At 32.2% G+C, this 21781-nt stretch overlaps 2 protein-coding genes across 2 annotated transcripts; both read left to right on the top strand.

The window, feature by feature from the left end:
- The first annotated feature begins 603 nt into the window (after nt 1-603).
- Nucleotides 604-3254, top strand: LOC137837585 (beta-carotene hydroxylase 2, chloroplastic-like). Its single transcript, XM_068646610.1, has 7 exons — nt 604-1105; nt 1335-1394; nt 1524-1595; nt 2008-2142; nt 2343-2468; nt 2842-2898; nt 3068-3254. Exons 1-7 carry the CDS (start codon nt 719-721, stop codon nt 3146-3148), a joined length of 918 nt encoding a protein of 305 aa, XP_068502711.1. The 5' UTR covers nt 604-718; the 3' UTR covers nt 3149-3254.
- A 5138-nt stretch (nt 3255-8392) lies between these two features.
- On the top strand, nt 8393-11460 carry LOC137837584 (probable polygalacturonase). The gene is made up of 6 exons (XM_068646609.1): nt 8393-8619; nt 8961-9293; nt 9696-9816; nt 9895-10069; nt 10154-10224; nt 10476-11460. Exons 1-6 carry the CDS (start codon nt 8518-8520, stop codon nt 11174-11176), a joined length of 1503 nt encoding a protein of 500 aa, XP_068502710.1. The 5' UTR covers nt 8393-8517; the 3' UTR covers nt 11177-11460.
- The last annotated feature ends 10321 nt before the right edge of the window (nt 11461-21781 follow it).

Here is a 21781-nt window from a genome sequence, read left to right as displayed (position 1 = left end):
ACTATTATATAATTGTAAAAAAATTAATAATATAGATTTGAATAAAATTATCAATAAAAACTAATAAACTTAGTTGACATAATATTTTGTTTTATAATTATTTGAATCTGAAATTATTTTTATGGAAGTTATTATATGAATAAATTTATCACATATATATACATAAATTTTAATTTTTAAAATAATAATTAAATATTATATAGATATAATTTTTTTAATACTTAAATGACATTACAATTTTTTTTTTCCAAAATTTCTTTATTACATTGTATTTTTAATTAGTTATATACATATATATACACATTCATTTATTATGATGTAAAAAAATTATAAATATTTTATTAAAATTAGAAAAATTAATTTTGTTTTCAAAATAATCTTAAAGCAGATTAAAAAAAAAAAGGAAGGGAAGAATAGTTATAGGATAAAAAAGATTCATTTACTACATTAAGAGTGTATAATTTATGGTAGTAGCAAATGAAAAAAATGATCCCATTGGTTCTGTGAGTGTTCCACCAATGTTTCTCTCTCTGTATTCTACAGTGTCCCCACAATAAACCACAAAAAAATAAAAATAATAAAAAAAATTGTGGACTCTGTTCATCCTCTTTTAAAACCTTCACTTCAAACCTTTCCTCTTCACAGACAACACAAATACCTCTCTCTCTCTCGCAAACACACTCAAACACTGTTCCCAATTCTTCTTCATACTTCAACCATGGCGGTAGGACTCTCCGCCGCCATAACCTTCAAGCCCCTCCTCCACAACCACCACCCCCACTTTCCCAAAACAATCCCAGCCACACTCCCTTTCTCTCCCTTGAGAATTTCCCACCACACAACCTTCCTAAAGATCCAAAAGTTGTCACCTTTCACTGTCTGTGTCCTCACCCAGGACCCCAAACAAAGCACCCACATGGAAATTGAGGAGCAGGAACAACAATCACCTCCTCCTCCACAAGTTTTGTCACCAAAGTTGGCAGAGAAATTGGCCAGAAAAGAGTCTGAGAGGTTCACCTACCTCATTGCTGCTCTCATGTCCAGCTTGGGTGTCACATCCATGGCAGTGCTCGCTGTTTATTACAGATTCGCCTGGCAAATGGAGGTAAAATTGACCCCTTTTCTTATTCTTGTTGCGAAGGTTTTAAAAAAGGTAGCAAGTTCGATGTGATCCTCGATGCTGCAAAAAATTACAGGCAAATGAGATAAATGTGATTCTGCTGCGGTCTTTTTGAAAACTGTTGTTTTTGTGTCTTTGACATTGGTGTCATGCATGATTGGTGATTTGCACGTGAAGATAATTTGGTTGTGAAATTGGGTTTGGTTTTGTGTAGGGTGGAGAAGTGCCTTTGTCTGAAATGTTTGGCACATTTGCTCTGGCAGTGGGTGCTGCTGTAAGTAGTCTTGTTAACTGATTCTGATTTCAATTCATTCAGTTTTTGGATGGTTTGAGGATTCAAATTGGGTGTGTTTTGTTTCTGAATTTTGAGTATAAAATTCAACTGGGTATGTCTGATTTTCAGGTGGGTATGGAGTTTTGGGCTAGATGGGCTCATAGGGCTCTCTGGCATGCTTCCTTGTGGCACATGCATGAGGTATGCTTTCAGTTCTTTCTTCTTGCCTCTGAATCCTCTTTCTCCTTCACTGTTTAATCAATTTAGTCATGTGTTCTTTTAGTATATTCTGGTCCTCATTTTTAAGTGAATTCATTTCTCAGTATTTAAATTTTATTACAAAGAGTGACAAGATTCACCAATCATAAAAAAGACATGTTTTTATAATTTTATTTTAAGGTATACAGACAGACCAATTTTCATGAAAATGAACATTCTGAACACACGTTTTTACTAATTGTTAGCACCACAAAGTGTCAAAGTCCAAAGTCCAAGATCCACAAGAAGAATGATTAGGTTTTTTTGGTAATCCTTGTGATGTCTCAGCAACCAATGACCAGAAACTACATAATCTGTAAAACACAATCTAACAATTTTTTTACTTGAATTGCAGTCCCACCATCGACCAAGAGAAGGACCCTTCGAACTGAACGATGTATTTGCCATAACCAATGCTGTCCCTGCCATTGCTCTTCTTTCCTATGGTTTCTTTCACAAGGGACTCATCCCTGGTCTTTGCTTCGGTGCGGTGCGTGAATTCTCAATATTCAAACTAAATTAGTTAATCTTTTTTGTTTTTGCTTGAACATCTTAATTAAGAGTTTGATTGGGAGTGAAATTCCCAATTAACAGTTTCATTGGAAATGGTTTTCATAAAATAATGATTAATTCATAGACTTTGTGTTGTGAAATGAACACTCTTACTAAGATACCTTCAACTATGAACAGGGTCTTGGAATTACGGTCTTTGGGATGGCCTACATGTTTGTACACGATGGCTTGGTTCATAAGAGATTCCCTGTGGGCCCCATTGCCAACGTGCCCTACTTCAGAAGAGTGGCTTCTGCTCACCAAGTAATTATCATCATCCTCATCATTAGGATAACATTATGCACAAAAACTCATTCTTTTTTATTACAATAAATGTTCTCACTTTCTAATGCACGTTTAAACGTCACACTAATCACTATCATACTCCTAATACCATTCTAAATAGATCTCTTCACCATGATATATTACTTTATACAATCCATGTTACATTTTCCAAGTTTTGTTCCAATGGTAAAATTTTATACTAAAATTTTTATACATTAGTTTGCTTCAAGATTTGTGTTTTAAATTTTATACACTCTTAACTTTTTAATTTTCTGAAAAGCAAAAATAATTATTTGTTTGAGTTCATTTTCATGTTCTGATACCCGTGATACTGTTCTTGTCTTTATCTTAGCTTCACCATTCGGAAAAATTTGATGGTGTACCGTATGGGCTGTTTCTGGGACCAAAGGTATGCTGCATTTTGTTTCTTTTTGTTGTTCATGTTTCTTTATTTATCTGAATATATATTTCAGGTTTTAGTTTTTTTATTCTTCTTGGAATTATTAATATTTTGTTGATTAGCTCAAACTTCGATTATTATTACTAATGTCACTGAAAATGTTAAATATGGCATGCAGGAAGTTGAAGAGGTGGGAGGGCTAGAAGAGCTGGAGAAAGAGATAAGTAGGAGAGCAAAATTATACAAAAATAGTTCATGATAAAAGCTATAGTATAAACAAATCATTAGCTGTTTCAAAGAATCACCAATGTAAAGCAGAAACATTAAATAAATTGATCTCAAAATTTTGCTTGCATAGATATAAATATAAATTCTTTACAGCATGATATAACATCAAAGATAAATATGAAAGAACAGTTATAAACAGAAGGTGGTGGTAAATATTTCTGCAAATACTCTTATTTTTTATGTTTATTCTAACCTTGGTGAAGTTGAATTTTTATTAATTTGATGTAATTTTATCTCTTAATTATTGAAATGAGTAAATTTTTAAAAAATTAAGTTGTGTCAGGTGACACAATGTTATTGTGATTTTAGTGTAATTGAATTAAAATCTTGTTAAACTGAGATAAATTCAGTATAGTCAAATTATACTCAATTTAGTGTCAGTTTGATACGATTTTAAATACAGTATTATTTTGATACGACTTAGTAATTTTAAAAATTTTATCTATTTTATAAAATATATTCAATTAATAAAAATTTCAACTATAAAAGATGGTGGGGTAAGAAATAATTGGTGTCCTAAAATTTTGGCTTTGGTTTTGGCCATGCCCTAGTGGGATGGGGGTGGTAGCTATATTCCATTTGGTGACATTTGCTTAGTCCCTATCTCTGTGGGGGCATTGAGCTATGCATGCCACTCAAGTGGGTTTTGACAGCATTCATTAAGGGTAGGGTAAGGATTACTTGACTCAAACATTGGTACACAATCTGAATGTGGATAACACTTTCTAGGATTTTCCTTTTTGCATGAAATGTTAGCATCTCAGATTTACAATTCTAAGCACAATATTCTCACATTGAAAGTCTAGGTAAATTAACATATTCTAAAAAAGAAAAATACTAAACTTTGCTATATTTCACTTATTTATTTAATAGAAAAATTAAGTTGTATTGTTTTAAATATTTAAACTGTCATAGATACTATAAACTTTAATTTTATTTCAATTAATTGAACCTCAAATTTAACTGTTTTACAATAGACATCTTTAATTTAGTTTCATTGAAATTGGTCCTTAAAATTTACCCTTTTCACTAATTTGTTTAATATCAAACCAGAGTCAATTTTTATGTTAATTTTCAATTATTCTTTAAAATATAATAAAACAAATATAAATCTAGAAAATGTAAAAACCAATAAAAATTCGTTGTTTTTTATTATAGCTTTTCAGTGTTTGAAGTTTTTTTTTTATGAAAATGAAAATAAGAAATGGCTGGATTCAAAATAAATAAATTGTTGAAATTTTTTCTTTAAATTTAAGAATAAATTAAAGTACTAGAACTTTTCATATTTTTGGATTTTTTCTTTAATTAAAAAAATCTCATAAAATTAAAATGAAGTTGAAATGAAGGTATATATGTGTAATAAGAGATATACAATTTATGGAGACAAAATTAAAGTTCAAGGTATAACACTTAAAATAAATAAATTTATAGATTTGTTTTTCATTTTATTTTTGAAATGCCGTAAGCTATATAAGAATGCATGCTTAAAATTAAAAGTGCTATTACATTCTTCTTAAATAAAAATTAATTTTAAAAAGAAAATAATTAATTATTTATATTTACCTATCGTTTTAAAATTTAAGATGGTTGGTAGTTAAAATTTTGGTAGCTATTTAAATATTAATTTAGAAACTAGTTTATAAAGTTAGAAATTATTTTTTATATATTTTAATTTTTAAAATAATATCTAATTTAGTTAATATAATTAATTAATTTTAATTTTTAAAATTATTTTTTATTTAATAATTTATTTTATAGTCTTTGTTTTTCGGTTTCTACCAATAACACATTGTTTTTTCTATTTTTATATCAACCCTCATCTTTCCTCTTACCTTTTTCAACTTACACAGTTATTTATATACAATTTAGAATAAAATGAAAAAAATCTCTACACGTTTAATATTTTCATTTTATACTTATTATATTTTAAAAAATTATCAAATATATATAAGTTACTCGTCTAATAAAAATATCTACACACTTTAATTAATTCACAATCCAGTTACATTTATTTATTTTCATGTAAATTTGTAATTTATTTTATTTCTCAAATAAAAAATTATTAAATAGAATATAATTTAAAAAATAAAAAATAATTAGTTACTATATTAACTAAATTAAATATTATTTTAAAAATTAAAATATTATTGATATAAAGTAGTTTCTATTATTAATAAATAATTTTTAAATCAGTATCTAATTAGCTACAACTTCAAAATCAAAAGTAGTTGGTAATTAATTAGATATCAATTTAAAAGCTAATTTATAAATTAAGATATTATATTTGAATAAATTTATTAAAATTATAAATTAAAATAAATATTAATTTTTAACTTATTAAAATAAGATTATAATAAGAATTATAGTAATTAATGAGTTCCACTAGTAATAAAAATAATACTCTTTCTATTTTATTGCCTATAACTTTGTGTTATACCGGAAGGAGACAAACTACACATACAAGAAAATGTGCACTTCATGTATTCATAATTAAGTCAAAATCACTAAACTTTTAGAGTTGATTAAAAGTGAACACAAATAAAAAAAATACATGAAAGTGTGATTAGTATCCGTTTTGTATGGAGTAAAAAGTCCATACTTGATATCTTGAAAGTTATTAAAGCTTGAATCCACCTATAAAAAGAGATATTACTAATGTTAATCTAACCGATATAATTGAATAATTAATATTTAATAAAAGTTATAGAATTGATCTAGTGTTTTTTAAGTTAGTTCTAAATTTTACATTTATTTTTCTCACTTTTGTATATCAATATAGTAGTGTTTTATAGTTGACTGATGCTATATTATGATAACTTATTATCCTTATTTTTATAGTGAATCATGAATACCAACCTTTTGTGATTGTTATGCTTGTTATATGATAAATATTTAAGATTAATGTTCATGGTTGATTGATCATGTTTGATTTTATTGAAATTAAAATATTTGTTATAGTTTTCCCTACCTATTTATTATGATAAAATTTGCATGGTCATTAAGTGAGATGAAATGCTTTAATGACATCTGCATACGAGGGATATCAGTTTTGATCCTATTATTCATATGAAATTTGTATCAACAAATCCTAAACCGTGACTGCTATATACTAGGTACAACCTTAAAGACATGTCATCTAATTCACCTTCCCACTTTAAGATCTATACCTCTTCAAAGGGTGTCCTTGATTTAAGATTGATTGTAGTTTGTGATCATCCAAGTTCATAGTTCCTTAGAAAACCTCAATTTTCTCACACATGAAAAACTTTTATCAAGAACTGAATTCATTATGAGAGCTCTTTGATTAATTATTTCATACAAAAGTGGAATGCAATGATATTACATTTGTTAGAGATATTGGGTAAATTACAAAATCAAAGTGGGTTGTGATTTTTCCTCCTTTCATCAAATTGGCTAAATGGAGTTAATGTAAGTTTTTTCCTTCTTGACATTGGCTAGATGAATACAAGAGAGTGAAGTGGTTTTTAAAGAACATAGGGTTGTGACCTAAAGAAAGGTGGGTGCATTTTCGCAAAATAATGTAACTAGAAGGATCAAGACTCAAACAAAATAAAAAAAAAGGTTCAAATATTTTTGTTTACCAAATTAGAAATTAAATTTTTAGTTCTTATAATATAAAAATAAAATATCCCATATACACATTGTGATCATTTTAAGTATCTAACCGATAAAAGTGGATTATTTTCGAATTAGGAAGTAAAAAAGTCACTTTTAAATTTGTAAATAAAAAGCAAAACTTGACCTGAATTTAAAGTATAAAATAAATATCAATTAAAAAATAATTATTTTTATGAAATATGCGTTCAGTTTATATGTTCTTTTAAGATCCAAATATTGAAAATACGATAAAATAATATAAAATATAAAAACAAGTAGTATATCCTTTTTCTTTAAATTTTTACTAAAGGCTTATATACGTCGAATAACAATTCTCATTCCCATCTTTGACACGAGACATCTTGGACAAAATCATACAAATCAAGAGAAATAATTAATTAATCTTTTTATTTTTTACTAATCTTTTGAGTCTAATGAGGGAAAGAGAATAATTGTTAATTACTATTTCTCATATTCTCTTCTCATTACTTATAAAATACCTTATATTAATGACCATTTTCTTTTCAAAATCCTTCCTTAAAGAGTCAAGGGGTAGTATATTTTATGTACTATCCATATAATAACTGGCACAAGGTGGAATACTTCTTTTGTTAGATATGTTTTTGGTAAACATTTGGTTGCATGTTACATAATCTCAGTAGACAATCGACACTACTATAAAATTATTATTGAATAAAAATTAATTTTAGAAAAAAATTTAATTATTATATTAACTAAATTAAATATTATTTTAGAGATTAGAAAAAGTTATTAGTATTTAAATTAATTTTTATTATTAATAAATAATTTTTAAATTAGTATCGAATTAGCTACCAAGATTTTAGTTACCAATTATTTAAATTCTAAAATTGATAGTTAATTAGATATTAATTTAAAAATTATTTATTAATAATAGATACTAATTTAAATACTAATAATTTTTGGTCAAAATATCTCTTTTAATCAATATAACAATTAATTATTTTTAATCTTTAAACTTAATTAAATAAATAATTAATTATTTTGAATCTTTAAAATTGATTTTTATAAGATAATTGTGTGTAGTGTGAGTTAGCTTTGAAGTCTAATATCCAAGTAGTATGTTTTCTACTTTGAACAAAAATCATAATAATTTTTTAGAATCAACAAACACAAACTAGTAGCACACCATAAAACAAAATATCCAAACACATAGTATTATAGCTGACATGCAACCTTTTTTGGAATTATACACAGAAAAATGTTATTGATCGACACATACAGTTTAACCTTTTTGAATAATGTAACTTACAAATCATAATTATGCCATATCATATCATGTGTTACGTTCTTATTAGAGTCGTGCGGTGAGCAACAACTTTTTGAAAGAATTTTTCGTTAAAGATGGAGCAAAGTTTCTACATTGTGATTCCTAACAATCATGATAGTTGCATAATAACTGTTCAAGATCTTCCCAGAAAGGAAAAAAAGCTTTTTAGAAATGGCAAGACATCATGGTACATTCTCCTACACGTTGACATCTTTTCCTGTAACTGCCATCACATGTAACCATACTGTGGTTTCCTAACACGTAACTACTCTTCTAATATGCTATAATATAGCATTGAATGTCACCATGATCCTGAGATTCTCCGATAATCTCTCCTCAGATACATCATTATCACCTACATTCTTTCACCACTAAATATTATGGACTAGTAATACTGATAATTTTCTTTATATATGGCTTCTTTGTTTTCTGTGCCACCAAAGATATTAAACCGAAACAAATCTCATAGTCACAGTCAAACTATGAAGCCGTGTTCAAAATTCAGTGACTCCTATGTAATTGTTATTTTAGTTGTGTGTGCATTAGCTTTTCTGATATGCAAACAATGTTTTGTTCTGAATTTTTTTAGTGTTTTTCAGTGTTTTGATCATTTTGGTTCCTGTGTTTGCATGTTCATGGACCCCTCTTCTTCCTTTGCTTTATTCTTTTGTATGTACAGATTACTTTCCCAGGTTTTAAATAGCGGTTCCTGTCATGAATTGATAGTAGTTATGGAAACCTCCAAAAATACGTTAGTGTGGTCTCAATTGAAGTCGTGGACCTCAATTTGACACCTCAAAATAATGACTTAAGGATCAGTAAACTGGTGTTTGAGTTATCTGGTTTTCTTCTGCAGGTTGTTGGGGTGATCTTCACAGTTTTGTTGCTGGGATTACAAGGAGTGAGGGTTGTTGAATGCAAAGTAGCCAATGGATTGGATTTTCTTGAGTACCCTGCTATCAGCTGCAGAAAACACACTGCAGTTTTGACTGATTTTGGGGGCGTTGGTGATGGAAAAACATCTAACACCAAGGCCTTTCAATACGCAATTAGCAACCTCAGTCATTATGCATCTGATGGTGGAGCTATACTTCTTGTGCCACCAGGAAAATGGCTAACAGGAAGCTTCAATCTCACAAGCCATTTCACCCTTTTTCTCCAAAATGAAGCTACCATCCTTGCATCTCAGGTATTTTATTCATTCTACCCTTTCCTTTTTTAATTATCAGAATATTCAATGGTTTCATGTTCATGTTATATATATTGAGAATTGTATTTTTGTATAACTAATAAATATATAATATGATCTCTTTTCTTCAAGCACATGTACACCCTATTTTATAGTGTAAAAAATACATTGATCAAAGATATGTCGCAGTTCTTACTTTTTCTCTCTGGTAGCGATTGTTATTTGTTACAGTACATCATTGGAATTTGGTTGCCTAATATCATTTCACTTACTTTTTCACCTTTTCTTCTAACTATGAATTATTGACTCGTTAGTTAAGCTACATTTGACATCATAATCTACAGCTTTCTCTTTTCTTTTTCTTTTTTTTGATGTTTATTGACCATGGACCCATATTGACAGGATGAATCAGAGTGGCCCATACTTTCTGTTCTACCATCCTATGGCAGAGGAAGAGATGCTCCTGATGGAAGATTTAGTAGTCTCATTTTTGGAACTAACCTCACTGATGTAGTAATCACTGGTAACCACTAGCCCCATTACTAAACAACTATTAGAGGTTGTTAAATAATTTTTCATGTCACTTTTTTTTGTACATAAGGTTACAATGGGACAATTGATGGACAAGGATCTTATTGGTGGGACAAGTTTCACAAAGATGAATTGAAACTCACCAGGCCTTACTTGATTGAGATTATGTTCTCTAATCACATCCAAATATCAAATCTCACTTTGGTCAATTCTCCATCTTGGTTTGTCCATCCAATTTACAGCAGGTTTGACAATCATTTATTTTGTATTGATGCTTTGATCTCAATGCTCAATATTTTCTGTTGTTCTTATCATCCATGTCTCTACAGTGACATCATAATTCAAGGACTGACCATTCTTGCTCCTGTTGACTCTCCTAACACAGATGGAATAAATCCAGGTGATTTATATTATTAGTATTATAACTATAAACAGAAGATGATCAGAGAAAAAGAAAAAGAAAACAGTTTAAGAGAAAATAAACGATACACTCTTCACTTTTCTGATAATAAACAATAACATTTAATTGGAACATATCTGATAATGTAAAAGTTTGTTATGCTGCGATTCAATCATAGAACTTTTCAATTACTACTAAACAATATTGGTGCAAAATTTAACCATTCTCTAGTTTTGTACTCATCTTTTCAGATTCTTGTAGCAACACTAGGATTGAAGATTGCTATATTGTATCCGGTGATGATTGTATAGCAATAAAAAGTGGTTGGGATGAGTATGGAATCAAATTTGGAATGCCAAGCAAACACATAATAATTAGAAGGCTTGAATGTGTATCCCCTGATAGTGCTATGATTGCTTTAGGCAGTGAAATGTCTGGTGGAATCCAAGATGTTAGAGCAGAAGACCTTACAGCTATCAACACTGAATCAGCAGTTAGAATAAAAACGGCAGTTGGTAGAGGTGCATATGTGAGAGACATATTTGTGAAAGGAATGAACTTAAACACAATGAAGTATGTGTTTTGGATGACAGGTTCTTATGGATCACACCCTGACCCTGGCTTTGATCCCAAAGCACTTCCTAACATTACTGGAATAAACTATAGAGATGTATTTGCAGATAATGTAACATATTCTGCAAGACTTGATGGAATTGCTAATGATCCTTTTACAGGAATCTGTATTTCTAATGTGACTATCCATAGTGGTGATAAGAAATTGCAATGGAATTGCACTGATATTGAGGGGGTGACAAGCAATGTCTATCCTAAGCCTTGTGAATTGCTGCCAGAGAAGAAAGAGAAAATTGAGTGTCCTTATCCAGATGACAAAGTGCCCATCGAAAGTGTTCAGCTGAAGACTTGTTCCTTGAAAAGTTTCCCAGTCTTCTAAAAGAAGGACATAGTCATCATCCATATGGGAGTTTTAAAACATCAAATCAAATCGAACTTATAGAATAAAAGATTTGTTTTTCTTATTGTCCAAATGATTTTAGGTTTGGAATATCCTGAAATCAACAATAGGTGCCAAACGATATTACATCAACTATAGTGATCCTATATGACACCAGCAATATAGTGGAAGATTCAAGTGTATTGACTCATAAAAAAGAAACATGTGGTTTCAAACTGAAAAATCCATATTTTGAGAAGTAGAATATTAAATTGCATTGGTCACTGCAAGGTTGTCACTGTCACTGTATGGGCCATTGCTATCTTTTGATAAGTAAATCAAGCAATTAAGCAGCAAAAAAACTAACACTAAATGACTACTTAACACTGTTTAATTTTAAGGAGCTTATTGAAAAAGTGGTTACATTCTGACTTTCCTACAAATACATTAACGTGTGATTTTTAGTATAAATATGCAGGATTAAGAATGACAAAGGATAGTTTGATTTCTCAAGCACTACAGAGGATGAATAACAAGAAGAACTTTTCTTCAGATCTTAGTAAAATGACATTAGACTCAATGAAGTATGAACAAGGATAAAGCTCAAGTAATAAACTACATGAAATATTTGAGAATTTCTGTCAAATTGGTGTGCCAATTGATTTCAAGAACAATACTAATGTTTTCTTCCCATTTTCTGATGGTAGTTGCTGCTGTTTACATCTTGGTATCACCTAATTTTACTTACTGTTTGGAGAGTGATCGCGTTCTAAAGTCTTCATGATAATTTGGCGTTGCTTCAATAAATGAAGAGGAACTAAAAAACAGGTCTAAGTAATATCATTTCTAAAACAAGTTAAATATGGCTTTTGGTTTCAAAACATATTTAGTTCCTATAAAAGTTTTACTCTCTTCACAAATTGATAGAGATCAAATAAGAGAGGATTTACTAATGGAGGAAGAGGTCATTCACCCAAACATTTGAAGTTCTTTCTTCTAGTCTTCTTAAAAATTAAAGAAGAATTAAAATAAAGAGAGGACCAAGCCTAAAGCCAAAAGAAGACTACAAGCTTTCAAGAATGAGCTTCAATTAATATATCTCTTTATAGTTTCTTTTGAATAAATTTGTAAATAATATAAAATAGTGTTTAGGTAGGTGCTAAGAGGCAAACCTAAAGATACCTCTTGTGTAAAGCATCTTTAGATATTAGCTTTAGAAAAATCTAGAAGGTATCCTTCTATTCTCCACTTTAGGCGCTAGAAGTGGAAGAGTTGCAAGGTAACCTTGGATAGCTTCCTTTGTAAGCTTCTTGTACACTCATGATCGGTCCTTCTCCTATAAAAGGAGGGCTTGAGTCTTTCTAATACAAATTTGATATTTTGAGTACAGAAATTCTCCCAAATTAGTGAGTGATTGAGAGAATTGTGTCTTCTCTTATTCTAGTCTTATCTTGAGAGCAATCTTGGAACCTCAAGTGGCGGCATCTACACTCATCTTGAAGCTTTGCATCCTTCAAGTGGCGTGTTCCTCTCCAAGGACTCCAACCACATAAGTTCTCTTCTCCTTTCCATCTTATTCATCCATTTCCATTTCCAAATAAACTCTAAAACATATCTTAGGCCTTTCTAGTCAGTGTAATCGGTTCATTTGCATCTTTTCTTACTTTTGTTCGGTTCATTTGATTCCTAGCATGTTTTATTCGGTTCATTTGATTTCTTGACTGTTTTAATCGGTTCATTAGCTTCCTTTCATGTTTTTGTTCGGTTCATTTGATTTCTAGGTAGTTATAATCGGTTCATTTGCTTTCTTGTTCATTCCAATCGGTTCATTTGACAAGAAATGGGTTTCCAAATGAGTTTTGGCTTGGTTGCTTATGATTTGGTGAGTTCTTGAATGAAAGAACATTGTTCCAATTCTAGAAATGTGCCTAATCATATTCCAACTCAAGTTGAATCCATAACATGTCCATGAAACATCTCTATCTTGTTATTGGAATCATATCACAAATGTTTCAACATAATTTTGTTAGATGTAAGGACTAAAAATGAATGAAAGTAGGAACTAAAAATGAATAGATAATGGTTATTACCTCCAAAAGAAGAATGTTGGTTTCAAGCATGCAAACCACATCTCCCATCTTGAGTCTAGGATTCACATCAGGATCTACACATCTTAAAGCAACCTGTATAAGTGCCTTGGAAGAAGGCACTTTAAGCAATTTTGGATCCATCACATTCTCAATCTTTCCATTGGAAATCATTGATTATATGAGTCTGCAATTTCAAGTCATGTTAGATTCATTATCTGAAAGACAAGTGAGCAGAACTGAAAACCAACAACTGATGAATCCAATATTGATAGTTGTACTTGTGTCTGACTGTGATATGCAGGGATTCTTCCTGATACAGTCTCCATAATAAGTAATCCAAAATCATCAATGTGATTACCCTCAGTTAAGGTACTACTTGAATGACAATATGGAACTTCATAACTGGAGCTAGTGAAAATAAAATCAATTTGAAAATTCATTGTTAGTTGAATCAAAGAAAAACTTCATCTAAATGTAATGACATTAAAAATGTTCTTTATATGATCATTCAATGTTGTCACGAATGATAAATTTAATAATTTTTTTTCATTACTATCTTAAAAGTCATACATAACATGGATCCTGATTGAATAACAATGTAAAAGAATTATACAAAGAGAAATTACAATCATAAAATATTATATGATAAAAGGAAATGACTTACAATGTGGAAATACTTAGTTAAGTTAAATAATTTTATAGTTTTGTGAAGGAAAGAAAACTGACCCAAATGCTTCCACTTTCAGTAGAACATGACTCCTTTTGAGACTGAGAACCTTAACAAGGTAAAAATCAAATATTTTTGGATTCCATTTATGGTGCATCAAAATATTGCTAGCTTTTATGATGCCATGGAGAATCTTTGGTTTAACTTCATCATGAAGGTGTGCTAATCTGCATAAATAATTGCCTTTAGATAATATTATAATACATTTTTTTAGATAAAGTTTGTAGATAATCTCATCCTTTTGTAACACCATGAATTATGTTAGATATTGTGTTTTTTGTAACTGCACATAAATGCATGTAACTGCGCATGACTTTTTATTTTTTCTGTTAGCGAAGAAAGATAATGGATATCTTGCTCTGTTTTGATTCACTTAATATATTTTCCTCTTCAGTATTTTATTCCCTTTATTTTATTTTGCTGTCTACCTTTTATTTCTCAACACCAACAATTGGTATCAGAGTTGTCTTCCTGCTTGATCTGTGAGGACACTAAAGTGCATAAATGGAAAGCGAGTCAAGTTTTTCACCAATGGCACCACCATTCTTCGATGGGAAAAACTATTCGATGTGAGCAGTTCGTATGGAGACCTACCTAGAAGCATTTGATCTACGGAAAGCTATAAAAGAGGATTAGGAAATTCCGTCCCTTCCAGAAAACCCTACTGTGGCCCAAATGAAATTACAAAAGGAGAAGAAGACGAAAAAACCAAAGGCAAAGCCATATGAGATTATCTCAAAACAGAGTATGAAGGCGATGACTGAATTAGGAGTATGCAAGTGTCGAATCTCATTAGAGACTTCGAGTTGCAGAAGATGGAGGAGACAAAATCCATTAAGGAATATTCTGAAAGGCTTCTGGACATTGCAAACAAAGTAAGATTGCTTGGATTTGATTTTAAAGACTCTCGTATTGTTGAAAAAATGATGGTCATTGTTCCTGAAAGATTTGAGGCTACCATAACTACCTTGGAAAAGATCAAGGATCTGTCCCTAATAACCTTGGCAGAGTTAAATTCTTTACAAGCAATCTGTTGAGAGAGCTTTACCAGTCAAACATGAAGGTGACTGGAGAAACAAAGGCAACAAGAACAAGCATAACCAACAAGAAAATGGAGAAATTGTTGCACACAATAACAAAAAAAGGAGAAATTATCCTCTTTGTAAGCATTGCAACAAGTTAGGTAATCCACCATGTAAGTGCTGGAGAATACTTGATGCTAAGTGCAGCAAGTGCAATCAACTTGGGCATGAAACAATCATGTGTAGAAACCAAAGTCAACAACAAGATGTAGATGCCCAAATTGTTGATTAAGAAGAGGAAGATGAATTTTTCGTAGCCACTTGTTTCTCAAGAGAGAATCAAGTGAAAGTTGGTTTGTTGATAGTGGCTGCACCAACCACATGACACAGGACAAGGAACTCTTCAAGGAATTAAGAACTATTGAGATTAAAAGGGTGAGGATTGGAAATGGTGAACACTTGACAGTAAAAGGAAAAGGCATAGTAGCTATCACAAGCTATAAAGATACAAAAATCATTGCAAATGTTCTTTTTGTGCTAGAGATTGGTTAAAATTTTTTGAGTGTTGGTCAATTGTTGGAAAAAGACTATAAAGTGATGTTTGAAAATATAAAATCAAAGATGTTGATGTCAGAGATTTGTTTAAAGTTGAAATGAAGGGAAAGAGTTTTGCTCTCAATCCAATGAAGGAGGAACACATGACCTTTAAATCTAAAGAAAGTGTCACTGAAATTTGGCACAAAAGATTCGGGCATTTTCATCACTGAGGGCTACTTCAAATGCAATCAAAGAAGTTGGTAGAAGGACTTTCTAATCCTGATGATGACCTGACCTACTGTCGAGAATGCAAATTTGGGAAGCAACACAAGCAATCATTCCCTAAACAAGCTAGGAGGGCTTTGAAGAAATTGCAACTCATTCATACTGATCTTGGTGGTCCTCAAAGAACACCATCATTAAATGGTAACCTTTATTTTATAGCCTTCATTGATGATCTAACAAAAAGGTGTTGGATTTTCTTTTTGAAACAAAAATCAGAAGTTGCTGGTGTATTTATGAAATTTAAGACCAGGGTGGAAAATGAAAGTGGTTGCACAATTTACATTTTAAGATCTGATAATGGCAAGGAGTAAACTTCAGAAACTTTCAATTGTTTTTGTGGGGAGGTAGGAATTGAACATCAATTAACAACCCTATACACTCCACAACAAAATGGAGTTAGTGAGAGGAGAAATAGATTTATAATGGAAATTAAGCAAAGTCAAGATGAAGTATTCATCTGTCAAAAGAAGTATGCAAAAGAAATACTTAAAAAGTATCAGATGGAAGATTTCAAGGCAATGGACACTCCCATGAATCAAAAGGAGAAGTTGGTTAAAAAAGATGAATTTGCCAAAGTTGATGAAGTTGAATTCAAAATCTTGATAGAATGTCTAATGTATTTGACAACAACCAGACCTGACATTCTAAATGCAGTAAGCATTCTATCCAGATTCATGCATTGCCCAAATGAGACCCACATGAGGGCTGCAAAGAGAGTCATCAGATACATTAAGGGAACTTGGAACTTTAGAGTTAAGTTCTTGAAGCATAAGGAGTTCAAGTTAACTGCTCGGACATTGATTGGAGATGTTCAATTGATGACATGAAAAGTACATCTGGATATTGTTTTAGCCTTGGATCAAGGATGTTTTCATGGAACTTAGAGAAACAATAGCTCAATCCACTACTGAGGAAGAGTTTGTTGTTGTATCGACTACTGTGAGTCAAGCTCTCTGGTTAAGGAAGATCCTGACTGCTTTAAATTTGGAGAAGAAGCAAAGCACATAGATTTTTGTTGATAACCAAGTTGTTATTGCAATCTCTAACAATCCAATTTTTCATGGCAAAACTAAGCACTTTAATATCAAGTTATTTTTTGTAAGAGAAGTGCAAAAGAATGGTGATGTGTCTCTTTGTTACTGTAAAACTGAAAATCAGGTTGCAGATTTTCTTACCAAGCCACTTCCAGCTAGCAAGTTTGAATTCTTAAGACAGAAGATTGGAGTTTGCAGTTCAAAAATCAAGGAGAAGTGTTAGATATTGTGTTTTCTGTAACTGCACATAAATGCACGTGACTTTTTATTTTTTCTGTTTCAATTGTTGAATAAATATTTCTAAGTAACTGCTCATAAACTTTAGGCAAAAGCATTTAAGAGTCAGTTACTGCAAATATTATAAATGTAATTGTTAGCAAAGATAATGGATATCTTGCTCTATTTTGTTTCACTTAATATATTTTCCTCTTCAGTATTTTATTTCCTTTATTTTGTTGTCTACCTTTTATTCTTCAACACCAAAAAATTATGTTCTTTCTTATATCCCATGTTAGAGGGATGATTTGTATAGGAAACTCTTGAAGCCCTGATAAAGGCTTTCATGTTCTACATATTCAGATACTAACATCCTGAGAAGGGAAACATATTTTAATATTCACAATGATGTATATGATTAGAACTTGATAGAACCTTTTAGCTTTAAATGTGAGGCTAGTTGCGGATCCTTGGCCTGATACTCACCCGTGACTTGCCCGGTGACAAACAACGAGTCACTTTTCACCAACAAACTCCGAGCTCCCAACTCCTTGGCTAGCAACATCCCTGCTATCAAGGCCTCATACTCGGCTTGATTGTTTCTCCACTAAAACGCGAACCTCAGGGCCTGCTCGATGAACAACCCATTTGGTCCCTCTAAAAAGACCCCAACTCCACTCCTTTGTTGGTTGGAGGATCCATCTACTGAAAGGACCCACTGGAAGTCATTGGGATCAGACTGAGGGTTCTTAGACGAAAGTTCTACCATGAAATCAGCATACACCTAACCCTTCATCGGCCCTCGAGGTTCATACTGCATGTCAAACTCTGTTAACTCCACAGTCCAACGAACCATCTGACCTTTTATATCGGGATTTTGAAGGACCTTGCGAATGGGTAGATCGGTCATCATGATCACGGTGAAGCTCTGAAAGTAGAGGCAAAGTTGTTAAGCTGTAAACACCACGGCTAAGGCGACTTTCTCGATAGCCTGATACCGAGTTTCTAGTCCCTGTAGGACCTTACTCACAAAGTAGACTGACTTTTGGACCTTATCTTGATCTTGCAAAATGATCGAGCTAATTGTCCGATCTGTAATTGCAAAATAAAGACGAATAGGGGTACCTGGGACTGACTTACCAAGCACAGGGGGACTGGCCAAACACTCTTTAAATTTGGTGAAGGCTTCCTCGCATTCATTGGTCCATACAAAATGGTTGTTTTTCATGAGGCATTGGAAATAGGTATACCCCTTATCATCACTGGCTGACAAGAAGCGGGACAGGGCGACCATGCACCCAGTTAACTGTTGGACCTCTTTCACATTGGTTGGGCTCCTCATTCCTATGATTGCAACGCATTTGTCGGGGTTCGCTTCTTTGCCCCTTTCAGTTAGCAAGAAACCAAGGAACTTCCCTACTTCTACCCCAAACACACATTTATCTGGACTAAGCTTCAAATTGTACTTTGCTATTGTTGGGAATAAATCTTCCAAGTCAGCAATATGCCAATCCTTCTTTTCTGGCGTGACGACCATGTCGTCTACATACTGTTAGAATATATGGCCTTAAACGAGAGGGGGGGGGGTGAATTGTTTAAAGGGGATTTTCGAATTTTTTTTAAGCTAGAACAAAATCCTTTGTATGAAACTCAATCAGAAATTCAGTTAGCCAAGAAATAAAGCACAAAACAACAAAGCACCAGAAAAACAATCGGTTGTTTATACCAGTAAAGCAATAACAACTGAATTTAAATGAGTTTAAGGGAAGAAAGAGATACACAAACAGTTTATACTGGTTCACTCTTAAACCAAGAGCTACATCCAGTCCCTAGAAGCCACTTGGCAATCCACTAAGCAATCAAATACAAATTACACACAAAACCACCAAAGAAGTGACCTTGAACCCTTCAAGAAACACACTTCCTTTGGCACAACACACACCAAGAATGTTGATCTTGACAACCTCAAGAGGACACAACACTCCTTGGCTTACAACACTAGCAAGTACAAAGTATTCAGAACGAATTACACTTGTTTACAGAATAAACTGAAATCAATACAAATGTAATCCTATTCCACTCTCTCTTGAGAAAACCAAAGCAGAAAAGTGAATGTTCAAAACTTGAAAGCAATTTCTCACAACTGAAAAACTCAAATCTGTTTTTCTTATTTGTTATAAAACATAAGCAAACTATTTAAAGCTTTCAAAGATTGGTCAAAACATTTAATACAGGAGCGTATTTAGTTGAAAAACATTTAAAGTACACTCAACTAACAAAACAAAATTTCTGTTAGGATTTTCAAACAAACAATCGATTGAAAGCACGAAACAATCAATTGTTTTGGTTTGACAGCAAGTCAACCAACCGAAACAGTTTTCAACCTTTTCAAAAACACCTAAGAGTAAAACAATCGGTTGTTTCGACAAAACAACATGTTGTTTTTCACTTAGTTTGAAAAACACTTTAATCTTAAAAGATTTGAAAACACTTTAGCTTTAGATTCAACAGAGAGTGGATTACACAGATAAACTACCCAGATCCTATCCTAAACACAACACCAACTTCCGCCTTGCATCAAACACTTGGATTTGGATTCTTCAAAGCCTTTGATCACTCTTGATTCAACAATCTCCCCCTATTTGATGAAGAAAAATCCCTGGTTGCTTGTGTTGGACTTGTTTGAATCTGAAGCAGTTCCTGCAAAACAAAGTTTAAGCAATATACAACATCTATGGCAGCAGGTTAGAAAAGTACATATAGCTTGTGTTCTGCTTAACCAATACAACAGAGAAAACCAACCAAAAAGACAAACCATAAAGCATCAGCAGCAGCAGAAATAGCAATCACTTAAACAGATAAAGATTACAGAGTTTTAGACAACACAACACAACATAAAATTTTCCCCCTATTTGTCTTCACAAATACACTATAAGAAGAGATAAAACATAAATTGTTCCAGATAAAAAAAAATATAAAAGAAATAGCAATAAAACTGTTACAGAGCAAAAATAATCGGTTGTTTCGAGCATTCAACCAGTTGTTTTTCTTCAGTCATCCTTGCCATATTGCAGCTCAAAGATCTGGTTCTGAACAACTTCAATCTGTTCAACCAGGGTCTGAAACCGAGTGTCCATGCTCTGGAATCTGTTGTCAATGTTCTGGAAATTTGACACACAAAGATCATTGAGAATTCTTTGATTTTCAGCAGAACCATCAAGTCTATCCACCATGTATCTTTCAAAAGAAGACATTGAGGGAATCCCATCCCCTTGATGTTCAACACTTGTTCCAGCATCAAAGTTAGTTGCAGGTTGTTCTTCATTGTGGATATCCATATCAACAGCTTGATCTTCTTCACCAAAATCAGCAGCTATAGCACTTGAGGAACCACCATGATCACCATCTTTGCGCACCCATCTTCTATCTATCTTGGTGAAACCCATTTTGCTTTGTGAACCATTGTTCACTTCTTGTGTTGATTTTACCAACTCAGAGGTTTCATCTTCAAGATTCACTTCAAAATAGAGCAGGAATTTAGAGATTAAAACAACATAGGGATAATGATAGTCACTTAACCTCATGGACTTTTGCATATGTTCTTTGATGATATGAATCCAGTTGATCTTGATTTTCTTCATGATGCAGTAGATATAGACAAGATCTTCTTCTGTTAAAACAAAATGGTTGCTCCCCCTTGGAGTTAGAATCCAAGTGACAATGAGAGCCAACACCCTTTCATTTAACTTCAATCCTCCAATAGAACAAGTTCTTACTTGAGCTTGTGGATTCTTCAAACAACTTTTGTAGTATTGAATCTTGTTGAAATCTTCCACAACACCAATATTTCCTTTATTGATTATAAGACCAGCATACTTCAACCCAGTTACAGCAGCCCATACATCATGGGTAATCTCCATGTCTACACCTTTAAAATGTGAAACAAGATTGTTTCCTTCAAACTTTAAGTGTGTGTAGAATACCCGAATTAAATCTGGATAAATGTTTCCCTTCATCTCCAAGAATCATTTTAGCAATTGATCCTTGAGAAGCCTTCTCACATTGTCCAGCTTTTGGCTTTTCAACCAATCAAAGGAGACAATTTTTGGATTGTTGATCACTTTTTTACTTGTCTCAAAGCGATACCTCTCAATAAGTTCATTATCCCCTTAAAACCAGCCCGCAAGCCTTCCTCCTGACCTTACAACCCTTATTTTGATCCTCTTGGATGTAGGTGGAGTGGAATCCATGACAGCAGAAGGAGACAAAGGCACACACACAAGGAGAGAAAGAGATGTTGCAAGAGATGGCTCAATAGGTTGTTTTTGTGAAAGAAAACAACTGCAACAAATTTTATAGCAAATCAGAGACCTTCTTTGAACCTTTGGTGATTGTGGGTTTCAGTCTTCAAGACAAGAGAATGGTCCAAGCATTGCACAAAGAACGTCAGAAAAGAGCAGAAAAACACATGGTCAACACATGTGATCTTTGACTAGACATAAAGGCTCTTGAATTTCCAAGATATGGAATATATTCCTTTATGACATCTTGTAAATTCCTCCAGAACCAAATCAGGCTTTCAAGACTACTTTATTGACTCAAGATCCTTTCATTATTGAGATCTTCAACAGACAGAATGTATAGAGAAATTAATTCAATTCTTCACAGTGCTATCAGAGAAGAAACAATCGGTT

The sequence above is a fragment of the Phaseolus vulgaris genome, chromosome 4, assembly GCF_000499845.2.
Source record: "Phaseolus vulgaris cultivar G19833 chromosome 4, P. vulgaris v2.0, whole genome shotgun sequence".
NCBI lineage: Eukaryota > Viridiplantae > Streptophyta > Magnoliopsida > Fabales > Fabaceae > Phaseolus > Phaseolus vulgaris.
The sequence above is the reverse complement of the archived record's forward strand: the minus strand, read 5'-3'. Positions and strand labels throughout refer to the sequence as shown.

What these genes read in the sequence shown, in the direction of transcription:
- LOC137837585 (XM_068646610.1), top strand. Translation starts at nt 719, where the DNA reads ATGGCGGTAGGACTCTCCGCCGCCATAACCTTCAAGCCCCTCCTCCAC. An exon ending in GATTCGCCTGGCAAATGGAG is followed by an intron (nt 1,106 to 1,334) that starts GTAAAATTGACC and finishes GGTTTTGTGTAG; the next exon opens with GGTGGAGAAGTGCCTTTGTC. An exon ending in CTCTGGCAGTGGGTGCTGCT is followed by an intron (nt 1,395 to 1,523) that starts GTAAGTAGTCTT and finishes TCTGATTTTCAG; the next exon opens with GTGGGTATGGAGTTTTGGGC.
- LOC137837584 (XM_068646609.1), top strand. Translation starts at nt 8,518, where the DNA reads ATGGCTTCTTTGTTTTCTGTGCCACCAAAGATATTAAACCGAAACAAA. An exon ending in CTACCATCCTTGCATCTCAG is followed by an intron (nt 9,294 to 9,695) that starts GTATTTTATTCA and finishes CCATATTGACAG; the next exon opens with GATGAATCAGAGTGGCCCAT. An exon ending in GTCCATCCAATTTACAGCAG is followed by an intron (nt 10,070 to 10,153) that starts GTTTGACAATCA and finishes ATGTCTCTACAG; the next exon opens with TGACATCATAATTCAAGGAC.